A 22,192-nucleotide genomic window follows, 5' to 3' on the forward strand; every position below is an offset into this window, starting at 1 on the left:
AATTAATTCTAAGAGAAAAAAATGTACCAGTGTTTTTTTTACAGTGGAATTATTGTATAGGTTACTGAAACAACTAATCTCTATTAAAATTCAAATAGTTTACCTCCATCAACTGTTTGGTGAACATTATTTTTATAAAATTCTGTATATTTATGCTTCTCAAAAGTATGTATAGTCCAGATTAAACCATGTCTAAAAAAATAATTAAAACATGAACTTTTTAAACTTTTATTCCTTTGACCTCCTCCAGTATATAGGGATTCTGTTAAATTTAATTGTTTTTATTAGGTTAATAAGTTGAAGTTGTTTTCACGTCAAAACTACATATCCTTAGGAGAACACAAAAAGGAAGGTGAATTGTGAGACAGTTATGTAACAGCTGGGTAGAGGCAGAATGACACAATAATCCTACTGTATGTTAAAAAGAAAACACATATCTACTTGGTATTAGGATCATCTTACAGTTATTTTCTGTTGTTAAAAAAGTTATGCTCATATATGAATATCCTGCCTAATTGAGAGTGAGGATAAGGTGGTGGCTCATTTTGTAGCAGCCAACTGTGTCCCTGGACATGGAGAATTATAGTAGTAAGACTGTTCAAATTAACACATTTCAAAATATGAATTTGTTTGGATTGTCTTTGAAATTTATATAGATTTTTAAAAAAGAAGAAAGAAAACGAGCTCAGGGTTTTCGGAAGTTGTTTTATTGGCGAGGTCTGAGGATGGACACCATTGTGTAGGGGCTGCTGATTTTCCCTTTACATATTTCCCCATCTCCCTTCCCCAGGTGTTGCTGCCATCACTACCTTTCCCTTCCTCCCCTTTCCTCATGGCAAGACGCTTGGAAGAAGAGTGCTGTTAAGGCCTCTCCATTAATCAACAGGTATGGTGGTTCTCATGAAACAGTGTAGCTGCCCCTCTTCTGCATTCTCCATTACTAGTCTGTCTCTTTTACATTTACAAGATAATTTTCATCCACTACACAGACCTTTCCATATGGAAGAATTGTTCAATTTGAGTTTATATATTTTACCATGTTATACATTACCTAAATCCCTACATAGTGGTAGATTTTTCTAAATGTAAAGAGTTTAGAAGATTTAATGATATAATTCTCAGGGAAAGTTGCTATGCAGTTTCCTCAACAAAATATATTTAAAAGAAATGAAACTTTTATATATGAATATGCCACTTTCAACATTCTACAAACAATTGTTACATAACATACCTTTGAAAGTATAAAACAGGAATATTTCTGTAGATTTTATTACAAAATTAAATAACATTTGCATCTTCAAAAGCAGTGCACAGAATTTTATGCACTTAATTATAATACTCATCCGGTTATAGAAAATTAGGGATAAGCTAGTTCAAATAAATGTAAATACCCTACAAAGCTATGCCATTCAGATGTGAGAGCTGAATGCATGCTAATTACTTTCTGCAACTTTCTTTGTCAACTCAGCTGGTGGCATTTGAGGGAGACAGAGGGGACTGTTGATTCAGTCCAAGGTATTCTTCATTCAGGGTGCTATATTTTGAAAGGAGCTAGGCCCTTAGGGCTCAAACTCCAGCACAGTCATAACCTATAAAACATGAACACTCACCAGGAAACACCCACCTTCATGACTTCTTTCTTCACTAGCCGAACGAGTCCTCCCAGCTCCTGCAGGGGCTTGTTTTGATGTATCAGACTTTGCATTACAGTGTTGTGACTCTCTCAGCTTAAGACACATGACTAAAATGCTACCTTTGGGCTAGGAAGATTCTTGGCAGATGACTTAGAAAAATAGTGTGTCTATGGGTGTGCATGTGTATAGCAGCATTATTTGTAGTATTCTTTAAAACAGTAGCATAATTAAGACTTCTCTGTGTGCACAAACAAAGCAAAGCATTTCAATTTACATGCATTTTCACCAAACATTAAAAGATCGTATTTCATTTTTCCACTGTATTTGAGTGTATTGGAATACTGGAGAAATCGGAAAGGTAATGAATGTTAGTCTGGCTCATTAATCTTCATTTAGAAATGTATGGCTTTCTATTAGATAAAGCTCTGATCACTGAGTATCTTTCATGATCTCACTTCTACCCACATTTCTTGTCTTTATGTTATGTTTTAACCTTGAACGTGCACTGCGCTCTGTGCTCTGCATCTTTCTCAGAGGGTGCAATCTTTCATGTCCACAGGCCTTCGCACGGCTAGGACTCTCCATCTGGAAGGCACTTTACCTGTGCCTATTTGGAAAATTTACACACAAAAAATAATAAAGGCAACCATGTACTGAGGATTTATTGTGTATGGGCACAGTGTTAATGAGCTTCACTTCCATTTCCTTAATTCATATGCACAAAGAAACTATGAGTTAGAAATTATTATTCATTTTATATAATAGGTAAGAAAACTCAGACTTGACGAAGTCAAGAGGGGCCAAGATTACTCAGGATTGACCAAAGTGGGGCATGCCTTATATAGCTTCTCCTCATTTCTCCCCAGGAAAACAGTTCTCTCATTCGTGCTCAACTCTGAGTTACTAGAGGTCAATAATTCTAACTTATCTTTTCTTGCATTTTTTTTTTTTTCCTGGAGACGAAGTCTCACTTTGCAGTCCAGGCTGGAGTGCAATGGTGCAATCTCTGCTCACTGCAGTCTCTGCCTCCCGGGTCCCAGTTTAAGCAATTCTCCTGCCTCAGCCTCCTGGGTAGCTGGAATTACAGGCACCAGCCACCATGCCCAGGTAATTTTTGTATTTTTAGTAGAGACGGGGTTTCACCATGGTGGCCAGGCTAGTCTTGAACTCCTGACCTCATGATCCACCCACCTCAGCCTCCCAAAGTGCTGGGATTACAGGCGTGAGCCACTGAGCCCGGCCTGCCTTATCTTTTATGAGCTCTTCAATGTCCACAGTATTTTTTACTCACTAACCGTTGATTAGATGAGTGAATGTTTACAAAAGAGCCATTCATCTTCATGTGAACATGGGCCCTTCCCCTCACCCATTCTTCCCTCTACTTTGGTTTTATTCCCTTCTTAGTTTGTTGCTCTTGGCCATTATTAGCTTCATAGATTACTCAATATATTTTCTATAAGAAATAATTTATAATTTCTCTTCAGATTTAAGACCTGTAACTACAAACTTAGTCAATATAAAATAATTGCATCCCCAGAAAAAGAAATTGATAATTCAAATCCTGTAACATTTATCAAATCTAATAGCAGGAAAGGGAGCACAGAAATATGTATAGCTCACACAGAAAGAAGAAAATTCAAACAAAAATTTTAAAGATACGAGGAAACGAAATAACAAAAAATTGTACATGAGATTATAGGAAAATAAAGGGAATATGCTTGAATAGGAAAACAATTTGTCAGAATATTCACAAGGTCAAGAGATCGAGACCATCCTGGTCAACATGGTGAAACCCCGTTGTTTCTACTAAAAACACAAAAATTAGCTGGTCATGGTGGCACATGCCTTTAGTCCTAGCTACTTGAGAGACTGAGACAGGAAAATTGCTTGAACTCAGGAGGCAGAGGTTGCGGTGAGCCAGGATATTGCCACTGCACTCCAGCCTGGGTAACAAGAACGAAACTCCGTTTTTTCTTTTTTTTTTTGTTTTTTGTTTTGTTTTTTAAAGAATATGAATTAAAATTAGGAGGGAAAAAAAATCAATGCAGGTAGAAAGAAAGAAGTTTTTTTTACGAGTTTGTGTTTCCTCATTCTTAGAAAAACCTTTGAGGTAAAATGACTGAAAAGCAAAAGGGCAAGTTAAGATGCATTTATTTGTGTACACTGTATGTTTTTAGGAAGTTTTCTGTGACAACAGTTTTCTTGAGAGCACTATACAGTCTGAAGCATTAGAATTAAAATAGTTGTGCCTAGAGAATACCATTGAGACAGGGCTTACTGGGAAACTAAGTCCAAACATCCCTCCCCCCACATTCTCTACCAAGATATTCATAACACTAACTAATCTGTTAGTTTTACACATAAAAGTATCATCATACATCTACTTTTCTTTATGTAGAGTGCCTGAAGCATAGAATACGTGTTTGCTGAATTAGTCATGAAATTTTAAGAGTGGATAGAGATTACCAGTGGTCAACAAATCTTGTTTTAGATTGCGCATGCATCCCTGAACAGTTTATAAGACCTGCTTATCCCTACTTGAATAATTTCAGTGATGCAAAGTCCAGAGGTGGCTCCTCTTTTGGACATCTTTGACTTTCCAGCTTTTTCTTGTGTTGAGCCAAATCAAGCTTCCTGTATCTTGCATCCAGTTATCTTGGTTTTCCCTTTTGGAAACACAGAATAATTTCTAATTCTTTTTTAAACGAAAGTATTTCTAGACCTAAATTCAGACAGACGCTACGTCATAATATCTAGAGATCTAATGTCTCTCTAAATATTCTTTTTTGGTTTATAGCCCCAGTCTTTCTAATTTTTCTATGTTACTTGGTTGCAAATCTTTTTAGTATTCTGGTTATTTTCATTTTCTTAGTTGGTGAAAATGGTCTTGCCCAAAACAAGAAATTCAACATGGGCTCCCACAGTGTATATTCTTATATTTGGTCAGCTTGAAGAAACTAGCAATTTCATTTGAACACCTTCCAAAAAAAAAAAAAAAAACGTACAGTTTAAAGTTGCATATGGCTTTGACATGAATTTCTTAGAGGTGTGGTTTATATAGGATACAGTATATAAATACAAGTATGTATAAAACAATTATTTTTTAAAATACAATTTGAAGAAAGACTTTCAGTCTTTACTTTTTACTTGAATACATATTTTAGTTTGAGTTGGGTGCCTGAGGTGCTTCTTTGCCTAAGAAGCCCATTCATCATTCTAAAAAATTTCACAGTACAAAATATAATATCCTTAAGTGGATATAATATCGGTGGAAGTATAAGATAAGCAAAACCAAACAAAAACTATTTTTTGAATGCAAGTAATTGACTTGATTGACTGATAATATGATCTCATGTATAAAGATATAGTATATTTTTACATGGAGGGCAGAATAGAGCAAATAAGATGAAAAGGTGTGTAAGGCAAGAGCTGTCAGATCTGCGCTTTCCCTAACAGAATTTACTGCAAAGTAAATTCTTCATTTATGGGAACTCTTAGAGATGCCAAATTGCTGTCAATATCCCTTGGTGCATCCTATTTGCGAGTAGATTACAGCACACTCTGCAAGCCCTGCAGATCTGACTTTCAGGTAGTGTCTATGCAGAATATACGGCCTTTTCCAGAACTAGGAAATTTAATTAATTTTCTGGCAGAGAACACTTTTTATGCCACATCCCTTTTTTCTGACCCTACCGAAGACTTCCATTTTCAAATGTGCTTCATATATTATGAACCTATATAATCTTAATGAAGGTCTTCCATATGGTAATTATATTGTTTGACTTTGTACAGTATTCTCAGGCACTCCAGGGCTGAGGTAAATTTTTTCTCTATGGCACTAAATGTTTCTTTGTACATTGTATGAATATATTGCTTTTTGACATTCAGTTTCCAAAGGAATACCCTTTAGATATTTGATTATATATAAGATTTTTAGGTCATATTCTTAAAACAAGAGGGAAGTGGTATCTGCTTTGCTATCACTGCTATTGAAGGAGTATGCCATGTGAACATGATCAATTTGATACCTTTCACTTTGTCTTTTAGTATCATAGAAGACAGGGATTAATCTCTTAACCTCTCAAGACCTCACTAATGTCATTTAAATGCGGGATTTGGACTAAAATTTTTAAGGTAAAATCCAACTTTCTACAGAATATGGAGGACTAGGAATTTTATAAATTGAGATTTTGTTCTAGGTTTGCCAAGAAACTATATTTAACCTTCCTGGAGCAGGGTTTCCTCAGCTGCAAAATAAGGAGACTGAGCTAAATCACGGATGTAATCTTTAGTGGTAACATGTGCTGACTTATTTTTCTTTCTGAAGCTATCTCTTAAAAAGGAGTCTGAGAGCTTGCTTTGACTGAGTGGCATGGAGTGCTGTGACCATTACCTCTTATGTCACAAACTTGTATCATAAATTCTAAGAATGCTTCTCATTCAAAAAGAAAGATTTTGATGATTATTATAATATTTAAATTTCTATGTTTTTTCTTATTTGAGGTATATACAGATGATCCTTAAAAATACGTGAATCCAGGAAACTGTTTGGTGCTTTTAAGGAAGACAGGTTGAGGAGAGGACAGCCACTTTAGATACTTGGAATACTTTAACTCATAAGAGAGATGAGGGATTCCACTCATCCTTTGTGATTCCTAATAGCAGATTGAAAGCCAATAGGATAACATGGGGAAAAGACTGACTCCACATAAGAATAATATGTATTACTATAGAAAATGCTCAGCAAAGGTTGATACATAGAATAGTCTCTGTTGTGAAATCTGCATCCTTAAATATGTTAAAATCTAGATTGCCTGACAGTTTCTCAAGGCCACTATTTTTATGTATGTATTTGTTTATTTATTTTTGAGATGGAGTCTCTCTCCGTTGCTGGAGTGTAGAGGGAAGTAGTGCAATCTCAGCTCATTGCAACCTCTGCCTCCCGGGTTCAAGGGATTCTTCTGCCTCAGTCTCCCAGGTAGCTGGAATTACAGGTGCGCACACCACACGTGGCTAATTTTTGTATTTTCAGTGGAGACAGGGTTTCACAATGTTGACCAGGGTGGTCTCAAACTCCTGATCTCAAGTGATCCTCCTGCCTTGGCCTCCCAAAGTACTTGGATTACAGGCGTAAGCCACCATACCAGGCCAACGCCATTGTTAAAGGACCTCATAAAATAGCCATTTAGTTAAAATGAATTCTAATGCTAGTTGTCTGTGGTTCCATAATAACTATCAGACATAATAATATCAATAATATTATACTTGGATTCAGTGATATAATTATCAAAGATTTTATTGGAATTGATGATTTAGAATTTTAAAGTAAGTCATGTACTTGTTAGCCACTGTTGTAGTGTTCTAGTAAAGTGCTTTACCTTACCAAAGCTGCCTTTTTGAATAAAAAGCTACTAATCTTCATTTGTGGAATTCACTTTTTTTGTTATCTATAGACTATACTCTGTATCTTCATTTTGAATGTTACTTTTTATTGAAGTATAACTGACTGTAATAAAAGCTAGAATAAAGATCATTTGCAAAAGTAATTTAATGATTATTTTCAATGCATTAAGCTATAGAATATAAAACATTCACATAGAATCATGAAGTATTTTAGCTGGTAGGGATTATGAAAATTTCCTTTTGAAATCTAGTTAACTTCTTCAAGGTCACTTAGTGAGACACTTGTGATCCGGATTTTCTGAACCTCAGTCCAGAGTAACCAAATGTACTGTAGTAGCTTGCTTTAAAGTACAGATCTTGGTGAGTTGAGGCTTTCTTTTGCATCCTTGGATGCACTACTTGTCTTGAATCAGCAGGATGAAATAGGAAGACAAACAACCAATTTTGTATTAGAAGAAACAGAAAAACACTAGGTAGCATAGCCTGCTGTGTTCCTGAAGGAACATGGAGGTCAGCATCCCTTTGTAAAGCTTGACATTACAAATACTCTTTGTAATCTACTAACAATTCTTGCCATAAGTAAAAACAGTAAAAGAATATATATATATATATATTCCAACTTAAAATTGGGAGCTGCATAACATGAGCTTATTACCACTGTCTCATAGCTCTGGTTACCACAGATTTTAACACCACTAGAGTTTATAACAAATAAAACGGAGCAAGTTACCAAAGATATCCAATCATAAACATTAACCGGACTCAACCATCATTATTTAAGCTTGCCCGTCCACTCTAATCAGGACAACGGACCTCAATTAAATAAAGAGAATTGTAAACACAAGCACATTCACTGATGAAAATGGAATATTATTTATTTGTCAGGAGAAAAAATGTCCTCAGACACCAATAGGAAATATTACTCACAGTTTTGATTCTTTGTGATCTTAGTTGAGTATAATAACAACATAAGCCAGTGTGATCAAGTAATAAAGAAAATACAAGAAAATATTTTTTAAACAACCAGAAAATGTGGATCTAATTTTGAAATCGTGACACTTTCATGAGGGTAAGCTTGGCTGAAATGCAACAGTTTTACTGATCTCCCTTTATATAATAGGAACAAAAATTGACATTGGGTGGGGTAATTGGTTTAAAAGGTGTTTTGGATCATTTATTTTTAAAGATTTTTTTCCCCAGTAAGCACCATACTATTAATGGATTTTCTTCTTATTTCTGAACTAGTTCTCAAAAGAACATTTCATATTGTATGTTTTTAAAGATATTAATTAAATAAGCTTTACATTGTTAAGAGTCTTTTTATATATAACCATAAGAAATTTTCTTCCAGGGGACTGAAGTTCTAATTTTTTCATGGAAATCAATGGAAAAAGTTACTTTCAACTAACATATTAATTTGCTTTACTGTTAACTCTGCTGGATCATATTAAGTTAGTGGATCATTTCCAAATATTTTTAGCCTCAGTATGAATGAGACATGAGGCACTGTTCAAATCATTTGAATGTGTTTTATGGCACTTGAACTTAAAAAACTTGTCATTATGCTTCAAAGACTGAAAATATCTGCTAAATTATGATAGATGGAAGGTATTTATATAAGAGAGGAAAGAGTGGAAAAGGTAGATCAAAACCAGGCAGAACAAACTATATGCACGTGAAAATAATCAGTGAGTAAGGAGGTTACAGTGTTTTAAAAAATACTTTTAACTTTTAGGTAGTTAGCTAGTTTGCCACTGGAGTGGAAACACAAGAAATTAAATGTATTGAAGGTGGAAAGAAACCAAGGGCCCATCTGTAGATGTCTCAGATAATTAACCGGGCAGATTCGCCCTTCTTTATAGTTCCAAAATATATTTCATGCATATGTGAGTGGCATGTAATCATAGGATTATATCAAATATTTATCAAAGGAAACACAATCTATTCTGGTCATTGATGTTGCCTTAATGGTGTTATAAGGATATTATAATAGCAAAAGAAATACATCCATGTATATTTAAATGATAATTAATAACTTATGGAGATTTAAATAATAACTTCAGATAAAAAACATATTTCACCTAATAAAATTCTTAACAGTTCACTTTTAGTTTTTAGAATAACATTATCTTAAGAAAAAAATGTTCATGTATTTTTGACAAAACACTCTAAAGTTTTAATAATATTTAACAAAATAAATTAATTCAATCTGGAAATTGAAGTAGCTTGCAACTGAAGTAAATGATTATGGGACATAATGTAGTGTTTTGTTTCTTTTAAAGAATTTTGATATTTATCTAAATTAACCAAGAAAAAGCAAACCAGTCATTTCATAAATAAACTGTGGCCATTATTGAAATAGTGACCAGAAAAGACAAAATCAAATTCTCTTATTATAAATTTTAGATTAAATTTTTAAGAAAATAAAAAGTTTCATGAACAAATAAAGAATAAAAGCATTTTGCTTAGTAGATAATAACATCCATTTTAAGCAGAGCAATATTTGCTAGCCCTTTGGTAGGGGTGGAGGAGCCAGCTTGTCTCTTCAGTAGGGTGAAGCTTAAAGCACCAGTTTAACAAAATTAAATGGTTCTGAAAGTTTAAGAAAGTATTGAATCATCTACAACTTGGTATAGAAATCACTAGATTTTTCAAAGATGTTATAATTCAAGGGTTTCAGTAATGCTTTAATATTGTTTAACTTTTACCTGCAGTTGTATTTATGAGATTCAGTAATAAGAATGATTTTTTTTTGAAATTTGCTCATAAATTGAGGGACACTAAAAGGAACATTTTAGCAATTGGAAGGTCTTTTTCTAATCCAATGATTTATTGTAAATAACTGTAAAACTTCAGAATGGCTTGCTCTAAGGAAATGTGTGATTTATGCAGCACCATTACCAATTAAAGTGATGAACTATTTTCTGGGCTCTCAAAGTCCAAATATCAGAGATATATATTGTCTTGTCTTATTTGATGAATTATATCTTTTTAGAAAAAAAGTACAATTAAAAAGTGTAACTTCTTATCAGAGGATTTTTGGCAAAAGTAAAACATGAACTATTATTATTACATGTTACAGATTTTACTTTGGCATGACTAGAGTTTGTACAAAAGTATGTTTCCTGCAGTTGTATGAATATCGTGTTCATAAGTAAAATGTATAGACTATTTTTTCTTCCAGAAGCCTGATGGCATTAAATCAATTTTAAAGAACCAGATTAGTGCCTATGACCATAACAAGTAAGGATTAACTTTATAAAATAAAGTAATAAAACTTAGATACTTAAACTGCAGATTAAGTTGCCTTTTATTTTAGTTTACAGAGCTATAAATGTGTGCCTTCATCTATTTTGGTAGGTAGTTGTTATTTATTTGTCTCTTCCACTTTGAATCAATAATTTAGAGCTTCCATTTTATTTAGCAAAAATCCTAAATGAAAAAGGATATATGCTTAATCAATGAGTAAGAGGGAGAGCCAAGTGCTTACACAGGATTGCCATTTATTAAATTGTGATAGTCTGACCACTCTGTGTTCTATTTTCTCACCTGTGAAATGATAACATAGTAACCTACATTAGGTTCCCAATGGTTCATGCAGAAATTATACAGAAATGGAAAGAAAGGGGGAGGGAGGGAAGGAGGGAAGGCAGGAAAAGGAAGAAGGAAGGAGGAAAGATTTCCTACTGATTTATAAAAGTATCAGTTCCCCAGTGCGATGTGGAGATGCTATCTCCAAGGAGATACCATGGATAATGGATGCAATAGAATATTTTGCCATTAAAATAGGATTCTCTATATAGGTGGGCTTAGAGAAATGCTTTTGGGAATGAATTAGAAAATGAGAATTGGCTATGGCTAGGTCATGTAAAGAGGCACTGCTATGCAGACTTACCAATAAACCAGGTAGTTCATGAATGAGCAAAATGCTACCTCCTGCTTATTGTGAGTGGAATTCCTTTGGCATAGCCATGCTTTTAGAGTAATATTCGAGAGGGCTCTTACATAATAGTCATGGAAAAGATCTGGGGAAGAAATTGTAGTATATATTTTATACTAACTGTTAGAGGAACAATCACAGTGTAAACATCAGATTAAAAATTAGGTGAGAGCGATTTATTCTAAAATATTAGTTAACCAAAATATTATTTATCTTCTTTTGAGTCTTATTTTCTGTTTCAGGACTTTCCTGGGTATTACAGATGCAAATTAATTCTAGCTGTTAAGAAGGCCTTTTTCGTTTCTCATGTGAACCTCAGTTTCATTCACCTGATTTTATGCAATGTGAAATGAGAAAATAACAGTAGGACTATAAATGAGACCAAAAATATATCTACTGAGTTGAGGAAATGTGAAATAAAATTTAGTTTTAAGATGTCTTATGTTTTAATCTGAGTAAACTTTGTTAGCTCTCTCTGTGAATATAGAATGTAAAACATTAGAGTTGATTTCATTAAAGAGTCTAGGTGACTAAAATATGTGAATTAAGAAGAAAAGAAGACAATTGTTATTTGATCTTGAAATTAAAATATGTGGATTTATACATCTGTAAGAGACTGTTTTCTCTCTCAGCAGATGTTGTCTTGTCAAATGAAGATAGTCACATTTCTTTCGTGGGAATGTGTACAAAGTGCTTACTATATTCTTAATAATACTTTTTAAAATTAATGAGTTGCATTCATATTGTATCTTACTAAAATTTGTCTAAAGTAGCTTATAAAAAGATATCATAAAACCTTGGCACCTAGTCATAGTTTGATTTTGATCAAAACATATCTAAATCTATCAAAAATACAGCCTTCTTTTCCCCAACTTCTTTTTATGATTTAAAAAAAATGTAATATTGGTGGTTGCTTTCTACATGTGATTATTACCAATTGATACAGCTTCATTTGCATACAGCTTTTCTATGGGTCTACTGAACTAGTGCCACCTCATTGTTTTTACTGCCATCGTTAAGCTGCAAAAAGAGTCAGCTCATCTCACCTGTTGTAGCAAGTATGGATAAGTTGTCTGCTGTTCTTTTAGTCAGACAGAACGTGCCCATAAGGAGGTGTTTGAAATTTTGTCTCAATAACTTTTAAGCACTTAGTTTTACTAATGCTAATCTCTCCCATTGATCTCTTACTTAAAATGTGATATTTTTTTCATCGTTGGTAATCTGCCTCTCCCTTTCCTTAGTCAACACTTACATTGACTTAACACACATCTTTGGAGCTTAATAACAAGAGCAACAGATTCCTGTTGAACAAATGCACATTTATTTATGAACGACTTGAATTGCTCTTGGAAGAAACACACTGAATTGAATTCTTATCTATGAAAGACCATTAAGGTCCTAAAACAGATATTTCTGCAGTTAAATAAATGCTTAATAAGCAAATGACTCTCAAATTGATAGAAATTCCAGAAATATAACAAAATTATGGCAAAACTCCTGCCACTGCAATGGGAAGTTATTACAGAGTCCAAACCAAGGTGTATCAGCTAGACTTGTCTAAGTTGGACAGCCTATGTAATACTTTTCTTAAATTTCTAACCTTCAGAGTATTTAAAGCCTGTGTGTACCTGTGTGTGCATGCACTGAAGTATGTATGTACGTTTATAATTGAAGTGGAAAGATGGTTAGTTAAAAGTGTAATTCTAAGATGGGCGCAGTGGCATATGCTAATAATTCCAGCATTTTGGAAGACCAAAGTGACAAGATTGCTTGAGCTCAGGATTTGGGGACCATTCTGGGCAGCACAGGGAGATTTCATTGTTATAAAATATTAAAAAATAGTTAGATATGGTGGCACCCTGTAGTGTCAGCTATTCTGGAGGCTGAGGCAGGAAGATCACTTGAGCCTGGGAGGTTGAGGCTGCAGTGAGCCGTGATCACGCCACTGCAGCCTGGTTGTCAGAATGAGACTTAGTCTCAAAAAAATAATTTTGAAAAGTGGCAATTATATATAAGTGAGGTGTTGATACATTTGAGACTACAGTTAAGAGCCTTGACTTCATATTAATACTTATCTTGATAAGTGGCCCTGTTGTTCTTTATTTCTGCTGAAGTGGCAACATCTCAGCTGGGCTTTCACCAGGAAGGTTAAAAGCCTGAGGACCCAGTCATGTTGTCATCAGTATTATTTGCCAATCACAGAAAGTGTGTGAGGTAAAGTTCATTATAGTTTCTGTTAGAGTGAGAAACACAGAAGGGGTATGCCATCGGTACACTATTGAAGCCATCATATAAAACTCAAACCTTGGCTAATGGTAACTGTAATCAGGAAGATGTGATAGGGGCTGACTCACAGATTCCTCTGGCTTTTGGCCTAAATCTAATCAATCAAAACGAAGACTTCTAAGTATAAAATAACATGCCATATGTTGACTAAGAATACATTTTGAAGCTTGGAAGTCACTGAAGATTTTACAGTTCTTTCTACCTTTGGCAAGTTGTCTTCTTGAAGTATACTATCTTCTCAGTGTCTGTATACATGTTTCCTCTCACTATTGGAGAGCCTAAATTATGAAGTTCTCTGAGCTTTCCATGATTACTTAAGACCAAGTATGTATTTGCATCATTGTAATAAACTTTTACCTAACAGTGAGTAATAGTACAGAACACCTCCTTTGTGCCTTGACCCGGTGCTAGGTGTTAGGTTGAATTGATAGAACCTAATCTGCCAGTTAAATTTTTTTCCTATTACAATGCAAATGGAGTGGCTGCATAATGCTGCATTTTTTATAGCTCATAGGGAGTAAGATGGTATAGGCTGTGCATTTTAGAATTTACGATATCTGCCAAATCTGAGTGGAATGCAAGAAAGGAGAAAAAGAGGAAAGGCGCAACCAAGTGAACTGCCCCTTTTTCTCATTTCCAAAATAATTTTTCAAGCCGAGGGAAATTTTGACATGAGTTAAAGCCTTTCTCGGCTCTTAAGAACAAGAGTGAATTCAGAAGATGACTCCGATTCTGATGGTTCTTGGCAGTATCAGAGGGGCCATATTTTTACATGGATGAACCATTCCAGGACAATTCCTACAATATATTAAACACAAACATATTATCTTTCTATTTCAAACACATATGTCTTATCTTGCTCCCTTGATGTATCTTCAGTAAATACATATAATTTGGCTTTGTAAAAAATATTGCATTTTCTATTAGCATTAAATTGTCTTTATATGATCTTATTCCAATAACGGCATACAGCTGAATCTACTTGGTGCTTCAGAATTCATTTTCTTTGGGGAATGTCTTATTCACAGCTTTAGTTTGCCATAGGGGAAGTGACAGGATATGTTAAGCTTTCTCAGCAGTAGTAGTTTTATTTATTTGGGGACATACTGCATTTATTTTTTTATATATTTGCATATGAGGAGCACAAATAGACTTCTTTTTTTAAAGAAAAACTTCCCTGGGGTGGGCAGAAATAGCAGCAGAAGACGTACAGTTTCAGATCTTTGGACAACAGAGTTAGAAGTACCAGAAGTACCAGCACTTAATAGATGGCAGTGAAATTGTTCTACTTCCATTTCTGTTCATTCAGGCAATTCATGTACAAACTAAGAAGTCCTTTCCCTTTTCCACATTTTACAGATGAACTACTTAGGTGTTTTTTGTTTGTTCTTTTTTAATGCTGCTCCCAGTTTTGATGAGTAGAGAGGTCCTTTGTATTCCATTGGCTAAGATTTTATTTTAGGGAAAGTAAGCGATATTCAGAGTTATTGCTGTAAGTTTTGCTTGAGTGCTTACTTTTTAATTCACATTTTGTGCCATGCTTGTTCACACAAAGCACTTAAGATTTGTGTGAAATCTTAGCAGGCATGCTCTAGAATCTATGGGAAATGAATATATGTTAATTAGCTTGCATTCAGTTATTTTAAATTCGGCAACTCTTTATTTCTGTTGGTTTATATTCTAATATGATTTGCAATTCTTGTGTGGTGTATTTAGTACATGGTCTTTAAGGTACAGCAATTTCCATTTTAATTATACATTAATTTATATAGACTAATAAAATAGGAGAAATGTTTTCTGCAGTGTAAATTTATGTTTATACCTGACTCAAAACCGGTAGATAAAGCGATTTGGTTCAACCAAAGCATGCAGATATATGAATTGTTTAAATAATCTGTATTTTTTTAATTCTAGTTATATAAGATGACATATTAAAAATTGACGGCTAATTTTAGAGAACATGAAATTTAGTTTTTCTAGACTTTTGTAAAGTACAATGAATAACTGTTATCAAAATAATTTTGTTAAATTTGACTAGAGTATTTATCAAGCCTCCACTTTTTCTTCAAGCTTTTCCCTCTATAGATCACATGATAAGATATCAAATCACCTTTCACCAATCATGCAAACAAAAGATTTTAACAATTCTAAGCATTTATGTCTCACAAGAGATGTTATCTCATGCTGTCGAATCTTCCAGTGCAAATTAGGTTTCTTTCTGATTCTATACCAGCCTTAAAGAAATTAAAGAAAGTACAAAACTTGTCAACTGGAAATGGTCATGTTAGATATTTTTGCCTTCTCTGTTCTTGCATCTGTTTCTTGCCATGAAAAAGAAAATAATACCTCAAGTTTTATAGTATTTCAAGTAGAAAACGTTTAAAATATTTTTTTAAAAGAAGGTAGTATTTTCCTATGTTCAGAAGCAGCCCTAGCCAAGTTATTATGGATAATCTTCAAGCAATATTCAGACAGGATGCCCATTTTCATCTAACAGTATTTCTGCAGAGTGAAAATGCATTTTTCTCTTGGAATTTTCAGGATAATTAATCTTCAGTGCACACAAGATGATTTAGATAGGTAACCTGGCCTTGTTAAACATGCTATGCTGCTTCTGACCATCAGCATTATAACTCATCAGATTTCCAAAGCAAGGGCTGCTTAAATCAAAGGATTTTCATTGCGGATTCTTGACTGCTGCTGGTTAGATGTCAGAGCTTGGAAGTTACTCTCCAAGTAATTGTAAAGCGCCGTTCTCCAATCAGCATATATTATTGCAAGCAAGAACAACACTGTCAGAATTTCTATTTAAGTTATAACTTACCATTTGAACTTTGAGTCATACATACTTAAATGTCTCTATTGGATTAAAAGCATGTTACATTTTTTTTCCATCCGTAATGGTGTTCAGGACAAAAATATTTTCATTAGATTCATTTAATGATTCATGAGAGATAGGTGTCATTGTTTCTGTGACAAAATTTAATATCCATAAAGTGTTTCATGGTGGTTTTATATGTTAGCCCCAAAATACAGAGTAATAGCTCTTAAATTACAAGAAAAATTTGGAGGCCTTTGGGTATGAAAGTAAAGGAAGAGAAACACATTTTTTGGGGGGTTTTGTTCGTCTTTTTTTTTTTTTTTTTTGAAGGGAGTGGAATATGAACTGAGTAAGCAGGGATGTGCTTTTCTTCTAACTTTCAAGAAAAACTGGAAGGAGAAAATTACATATAGACTCTTCACCAACTTTAACGCAAAGGTTCCATATTGTCAGTTGTTGAATCAAAACTATGTTGAGAGTTGACCTTGTTGTAAATAGGGAATAAAAGTCTTCTTAGGCCATGCAACAAATTACTATTAAAGCGTAAATGAAAATCTAGGTTATCTAAATTGCTTTAAAGGACAAAATCTTATTATTATTGTGAAAGAATATAATTTAGTAAGAAGAGCATCAAAATGGAAACTGAGAGTCACCATTTTAATTTTTTCTTAGGAAATAAATTAAGCAATGTGTCAACTTCTTTATTCCTCAGTTTTCTTGTTGCAAAATTATAGAATTGTGCTAAAAACTTTAAACATCTTAGCTAGTTTTAAATTTGTTTTATTTCTATATGCTGGATATTTAAAATTAGCCAATATAAATAAAATGTGGATGTAAAAATAATTTACCCCAAAATTATAATTTAAAAAGATGTTTTAAATCATTATAAGAATTGTGGCTAAGAAGAACGTTGAATTGCAAGAAGGGAAAGCAATGATTGACACTGCAAAAAAAAATAATCAGTCATAAACAATTGATTTTTATCCTCTTGGTTATTCGGTTTGTATGAATTGTAATTCCAGACCTTAGTTTCAAAACCTAATTACAAAAGACCCTAATAGCTAGCGATAGATAGTTTCTAAAATTGGGCCAAATAGAATTTCCTACACATTTAGAATCAAGCAATTCTCATGGTTATTATTATTTTCTTCGATGGATAGTCTGCATATGATGTTGTTCTGACTTTGCTCTCTCTCTCTCTTTCTCTCTCTATTTAAAATTATAGTTTATGCTTTTGCATGAAAATTACACAGACTCCAATTGGTGGCAAATACAGACAGTTGTACAAACTGAAGTGGACTTTCAATGGTAGAAATCACTGGATCCTATTAGAGAAAGCACTGGGTTCTATAGAAGCTCTTGGGATCCAAGAAGTGCTGTTATATTTTCTTCTGTCTCTCCCTTGATATTTACGTTACATTCAAACTGAGCATATTTACATACATAAGCCTTCTGAGCCAAATATTTTGAGTAGCATTTTCCAAACCTCATATAGGAATCAAAGAATTTAAGAAATGAGGTATCCATCGTCTCTGTCTGAACATTTGGTGCCCAATCTATAGTACTCCCCACAATTAAGACAAATCCTTGCCAACTTTTGCCCTGGATTGAGTGATGGGAACTGGCTGAGGTGTACTTCATGCACACTTCTAGCATAGCTTATCTCATAACTCATACAAAAATTGCTTTAAATGTCTCACTCTTCCAAGAGACTAAGCCCTGAGAGTAGAGGGACCAGTATTCACAGCTCATTATCATTGACTGAAAAATCTCTCAATATATATTTAAAGAATACATGTACCTCCTTGATTTCATTTAAAATGTGCCCCTAAAAGCCAAGTAATAAGCACAATGTGGTCTCCACTGTTGTCTCCCCTGTTCCTCTGTGACTTTATTTTGCAAATATTTGTTGAGTGGACACTGTTTCAAGCACTGTTTAGCTTCCAGTAATAAAAACAAAAATTAACCACATGGAGTCCTTGTCCTACACAAATTCAAGACACAGTGAAAAGAACATAAAAATTGATCATAGAAAAAATTGATTATAGCTATATATAAAGGATATTATGGCAGAATTAAAAAAAAAAAAAAAAAGGACAGGACAACTCAGCCTTCAGACCAAGGTTGGAGAGTTCTTGAGCAAAGCTCATGATCAGAATCTTCTTTTTAATCTCCTAAAATCATCCCTAACCTCCCTGCTTCTCATCCCTTAACTTTCTAAACACATTATTGTGGATACTTTCTTTTGTGCACAAAGAACATTTTAATTTTAATATTTTAATCATTGAATTTTGAAAGATTAATTAAGTTCACTTGCCAGTTACTTAGAATCCAGCCTTAATAAAGAACTGCCTAACAATTGACAGTTTTCATGTCTCTATGTGAACAAGAATGTCACCTCAGTTAACATAAGTCTCATGAAACACTGAAAAACAGAAACTGGCAGAGGATACTCTACAGTAGCGTAGGACAGCTCCAGGTTCTCAAGCATGCATGTGCCTGTATACATCTTGTTTCCTTTACCCTGTTACAATTTTTCTGTCTTCTCTTTCTGGACAACTCATTCATACATTAAACTCCCAAACATTATCACTTTTTATGAGCTTATGTAACAGCTTCAGGATCCTGCATGAAATTATAATATTTTCTTCCCTTTATAACATTTTGTATGTACTCTTGGTCAGAGAATATTTACTGAGAGCCCGTTTTGTTTAAAGCACTGCACCAGGAACAAAGAGCCATTTCAGCTTTAGAGACAGGGCTGTTTTAGGCCGGAATGCAGAGCCTAGACTTACTGGTTATTTACAGCCAATGTCCATTCTGAATGTTCCATGCCCTTGCCGTACCAGTTTGTTAAAGATTTTGATTGTCACCCCTATACAATGCATAAAGGGTCCCTGGGCATTTTCAGACATGCCAGTCATGTTTCTGTCCTTGAAACTATACTGCTGCACCTATGTGGCAAATTTCTTGTTAAGAAAGAAACTTGATTTTGTCTTTTTTTTTTTTTTTTTTTTTTTCCTCAAAGCTTCCCAGGGCAATGAGAGTTCCTGTTTCGTGAATCCTTCAGGAACTAAAGGACACACCCAGAACGCAATATAGGAAATTGCTAACTCAAATGAAGCAAAATGTTTGGCTCCTATAACTATTCAGAGTAGACTGCCAATATGAAACAAGGATTAATGAAAGAGGTTGAACAAATATAGAAGCCATTTCTTCAGCCTTATCTCTAAATGTATATGTAATTTCTAAGTACCCAAGATCTAAGCATGCTTGGAAGAGAGATTGGAAAAGAGAGAGAGAGTAAGAGAGAATGGAAAGAGAGAGAATGCATGTAGTTGAAAATTTGATCTAAATACATAATTTTAAAGTATGTTTTATCTATGTAAATGAACAAAAATCAAAGTTTTTGTTTCTTTTTTTAAAAATAATGATAGCAGTTAAATTATGGATGCTGCAGTCAAAACTTATCTACAGCATCTAGAAGCTGAGTCATTAGGCCCTTAAACTACCTTACCGAACCTTTCTTTCCACAGATAGAATTTACCTAAATTAAAGAGGTAAGTATTATTTGTCCACCACTTCCTGTGTGCCAGACATTGCTTCTTAAATAATGTGCTAATTAATTTAATCACAACACAACAATCTGATTACACATGAGGAAACTGAAGCTTAGAGTTATTCATTTGGCCTCACCCAATATGTTATCCTGGTGGTCAGACTACAGAGCCCGAACTCTAAGTGTGGTGCATACTGCTGCTTTATGTGCATTATAAATGGGGTTTTATTAATACCAGTTCTGAAATAATAGACCTATTGTGCTCTAGGAATTTTATTATAAGTCGTACAACACAGAAATGTGATAAAGTGATAGTTTTGCTTTCTTCCTGGCACAAATAATACTTGATGTGTTGAATGATACCTTTTAAATATCAGACAGGTTTTGTTCTCTTATTACTTTTTAGAAAACCAAAAGGAAAATTTTTTTTTATTACTTCTAAGCAATCAACACTGTTTCACAGAACACATCACTAACTGTTAACTAGATTTGTCAGGCAAATCAAGGATTTAGTATATTTTCTGTAGCTACAGAGCATATATAAAATAGATCATTGTAGCATAAAGTATCAGGAGTCCAGGTTTTCAGATGCAGTTCTGTGAAGTAGTGAAAAGTTTCTTCGTCTGTCTAAGTTTTAGACACATGTTCCTCATGTGTGAAATGTAGAGTGAGTTCATAGACAAATGACACTTCCAGTTCTCAGCTCAATGATTTTGTAGTCTAGCAAGTAAAATCTCAGGAAGGAATATTACATGCGGCTCAATAGGGTCATTCGGGTTATCCAAACACAGAATCATCTACTTTTTAGTTATTAGATCCACATCACTAGAAATATTCAAAAGAATCCCTTGCCAGAGGTCACTTAGAAGTCACAGCTGTATTAAATCGAAAGGTAAACTGCAGTAGCTCTTAAAGACATTTTACTACCCTGAGTTTCTTAACTAGCTTGTATGAACTAAATGCATATATAATAAGCAGTATCTTAAGAACTAGCACGGGTTATATTCAAATTTCTTAATCTAGGGGGAAAATAAAACAAAGCAATATCTCCATATAGACTGAAAGCAAGGCTCCAATTACTCTGCAAATTCTGGCAACAAAGCAATAGGAAAATAAACCCAAACACCTGCTGTGTGTTTATGTAAATTAAGTTCAGGAAGGATTATTTCACTAAAATGTCCCAGGTAACGTGGCTCAGTAATTCTGGCTTTATTGGTAACTAGCATAAATTTGATCTGTGTTTTTTAAAATGTAGTCCTCAAGCCATCTGCATCAGAATCACTTTATTAAAATTACAGATCCCTGGGCTCCAAAGACTTTTGAGTCAGAATTAATCTCTCTCTTGCTGTTTAAACAAGTATTCTCGTCAGTTGTTTTAGAACATTTTGACAAGTATGCGCAGTAAGTGGTACGTTTTAGGTAAACTGTCTCCTTTTGAGAAAGGACGGGAAGTAGCTACATGAACCATGAGCACACCATTAAAAATTCATTTGAGTCTAGGAGTTCAAGACCAGCCTGAGCAAACATGGCAAAACACAGTCTCAACAAAAGATACAAAAATTAGCCATGCCTGGTGGTACACGCATGTGGGTCCAGCTATTCAGAAGGCTGAGATGTGAGGATCACTTGAGCCCAGGGAGGTCGAGGCTGTATGAGCCATGGTTGCACCAATGCACTCCAGCCTAGGCGGTAGAATGAGACCGTCTCAAAAAAAAAAAAAAAAGTATTCATGATTAAAAAGATGAACTTCAAAGGTCATCTGAGCGGTAAAATATTGAGATGGCTTTATTTATAATTTACTTAACATTTATGGAACATCTAAGAAGCCTCAGGCTGTGTGATATTAAATGGCAGTCTTATCACTTCTTCAAGATAAAAAGTAAAAACTTTTTATAACTAAAATATTTCTCTCTTTGTCAGAATCACTATTATGGAAATGATGAGTGCTCCAATATTTCTTAATCTGAACACCAGTATTTCATTTGCCATTGCTAAAATGCGTGGACTGTTAATGAAAATTTAACATAGTGTTTTTTTTTTATATGAGTCATTCGACTGGCTTGTTATATTTATTTTAAAACTTTGGTTTTTGTGTGCAGGATTTTTTTTTATTTTCTCCAAATAATTTTCCAATTCTAAGTCTGCTCTACAGTTAAGACAAAGATTATAAATGGTGAACATGGGGAGGCCACTGTCATCTAGAAACAATAGTTGAATGATGTGACCCAGCCTGAAAATTTAGAGTCAATTTGTGATGCAAGTACACTAAATGGTCTTCCAGTTAGCATATGCCTCTTACAAAGAGTGAGGTAATCAAGACTATTATAATGCCCAACCTATATTAATGTAATTATTCATTACAACACAAACAAATTATCTCTAAAACTACACTTCACAAATCTTATTTTGCTCATAAAATCACTGGCCTCACCCTCATCACCCACACCCTTCATATCATCTAACATGACATATAATTACTTAGGCACAATCATGCCTAGTCCATCCCACTGTACCCCACCCCACTCCACCACAAAGAGTGTTAGACTCAC

General features: G+C 34.1%; 1 protein-coding gene across 5 annotated transcripts in view; it reads left to right on the plus strand.

The window, feature by feature from the left end:
- Window positions 1–22,192, plus strand: part of PCDH7 (protocadherin 7) — a 416,910-nt gene that overhangs the window by 225,069 nt on the left and 169,649 nt on the right. Inside the window, exon 3 of one of the 5 annotated variants that reach the window (XM_074395980.1) lies at window positions 791–886. The exons of the other annotated variants lie outside the window; for them this stretch is intronic. Coding sequence (XP_074252081.1) covers window positions 791–879 — 89 coding nt within the window. The 3' untranslated portion in view covers window positions 880–886. The remainder of the gene's footprint in view (window positions 1–790; window positions 887–22,192) is intronic. 5 annotated transcript variants of the gene reach the window in all.

This window comes from Saimiri boliviensis, chromosome 3 (assembly GCF_048565385.1).
Source record: "Saimiri boliviensis isolate mSaiBol1 chromosome 3, mSaiBol1.pri, whole genome shotgun sequence".
Taxonomy (NCBI): domain Eukaryota; kingdom Metazoa; phylum Chordata; class Mammalia; order Primates; family Cebidae; genus Saimiri; species Saimiri boliviensis.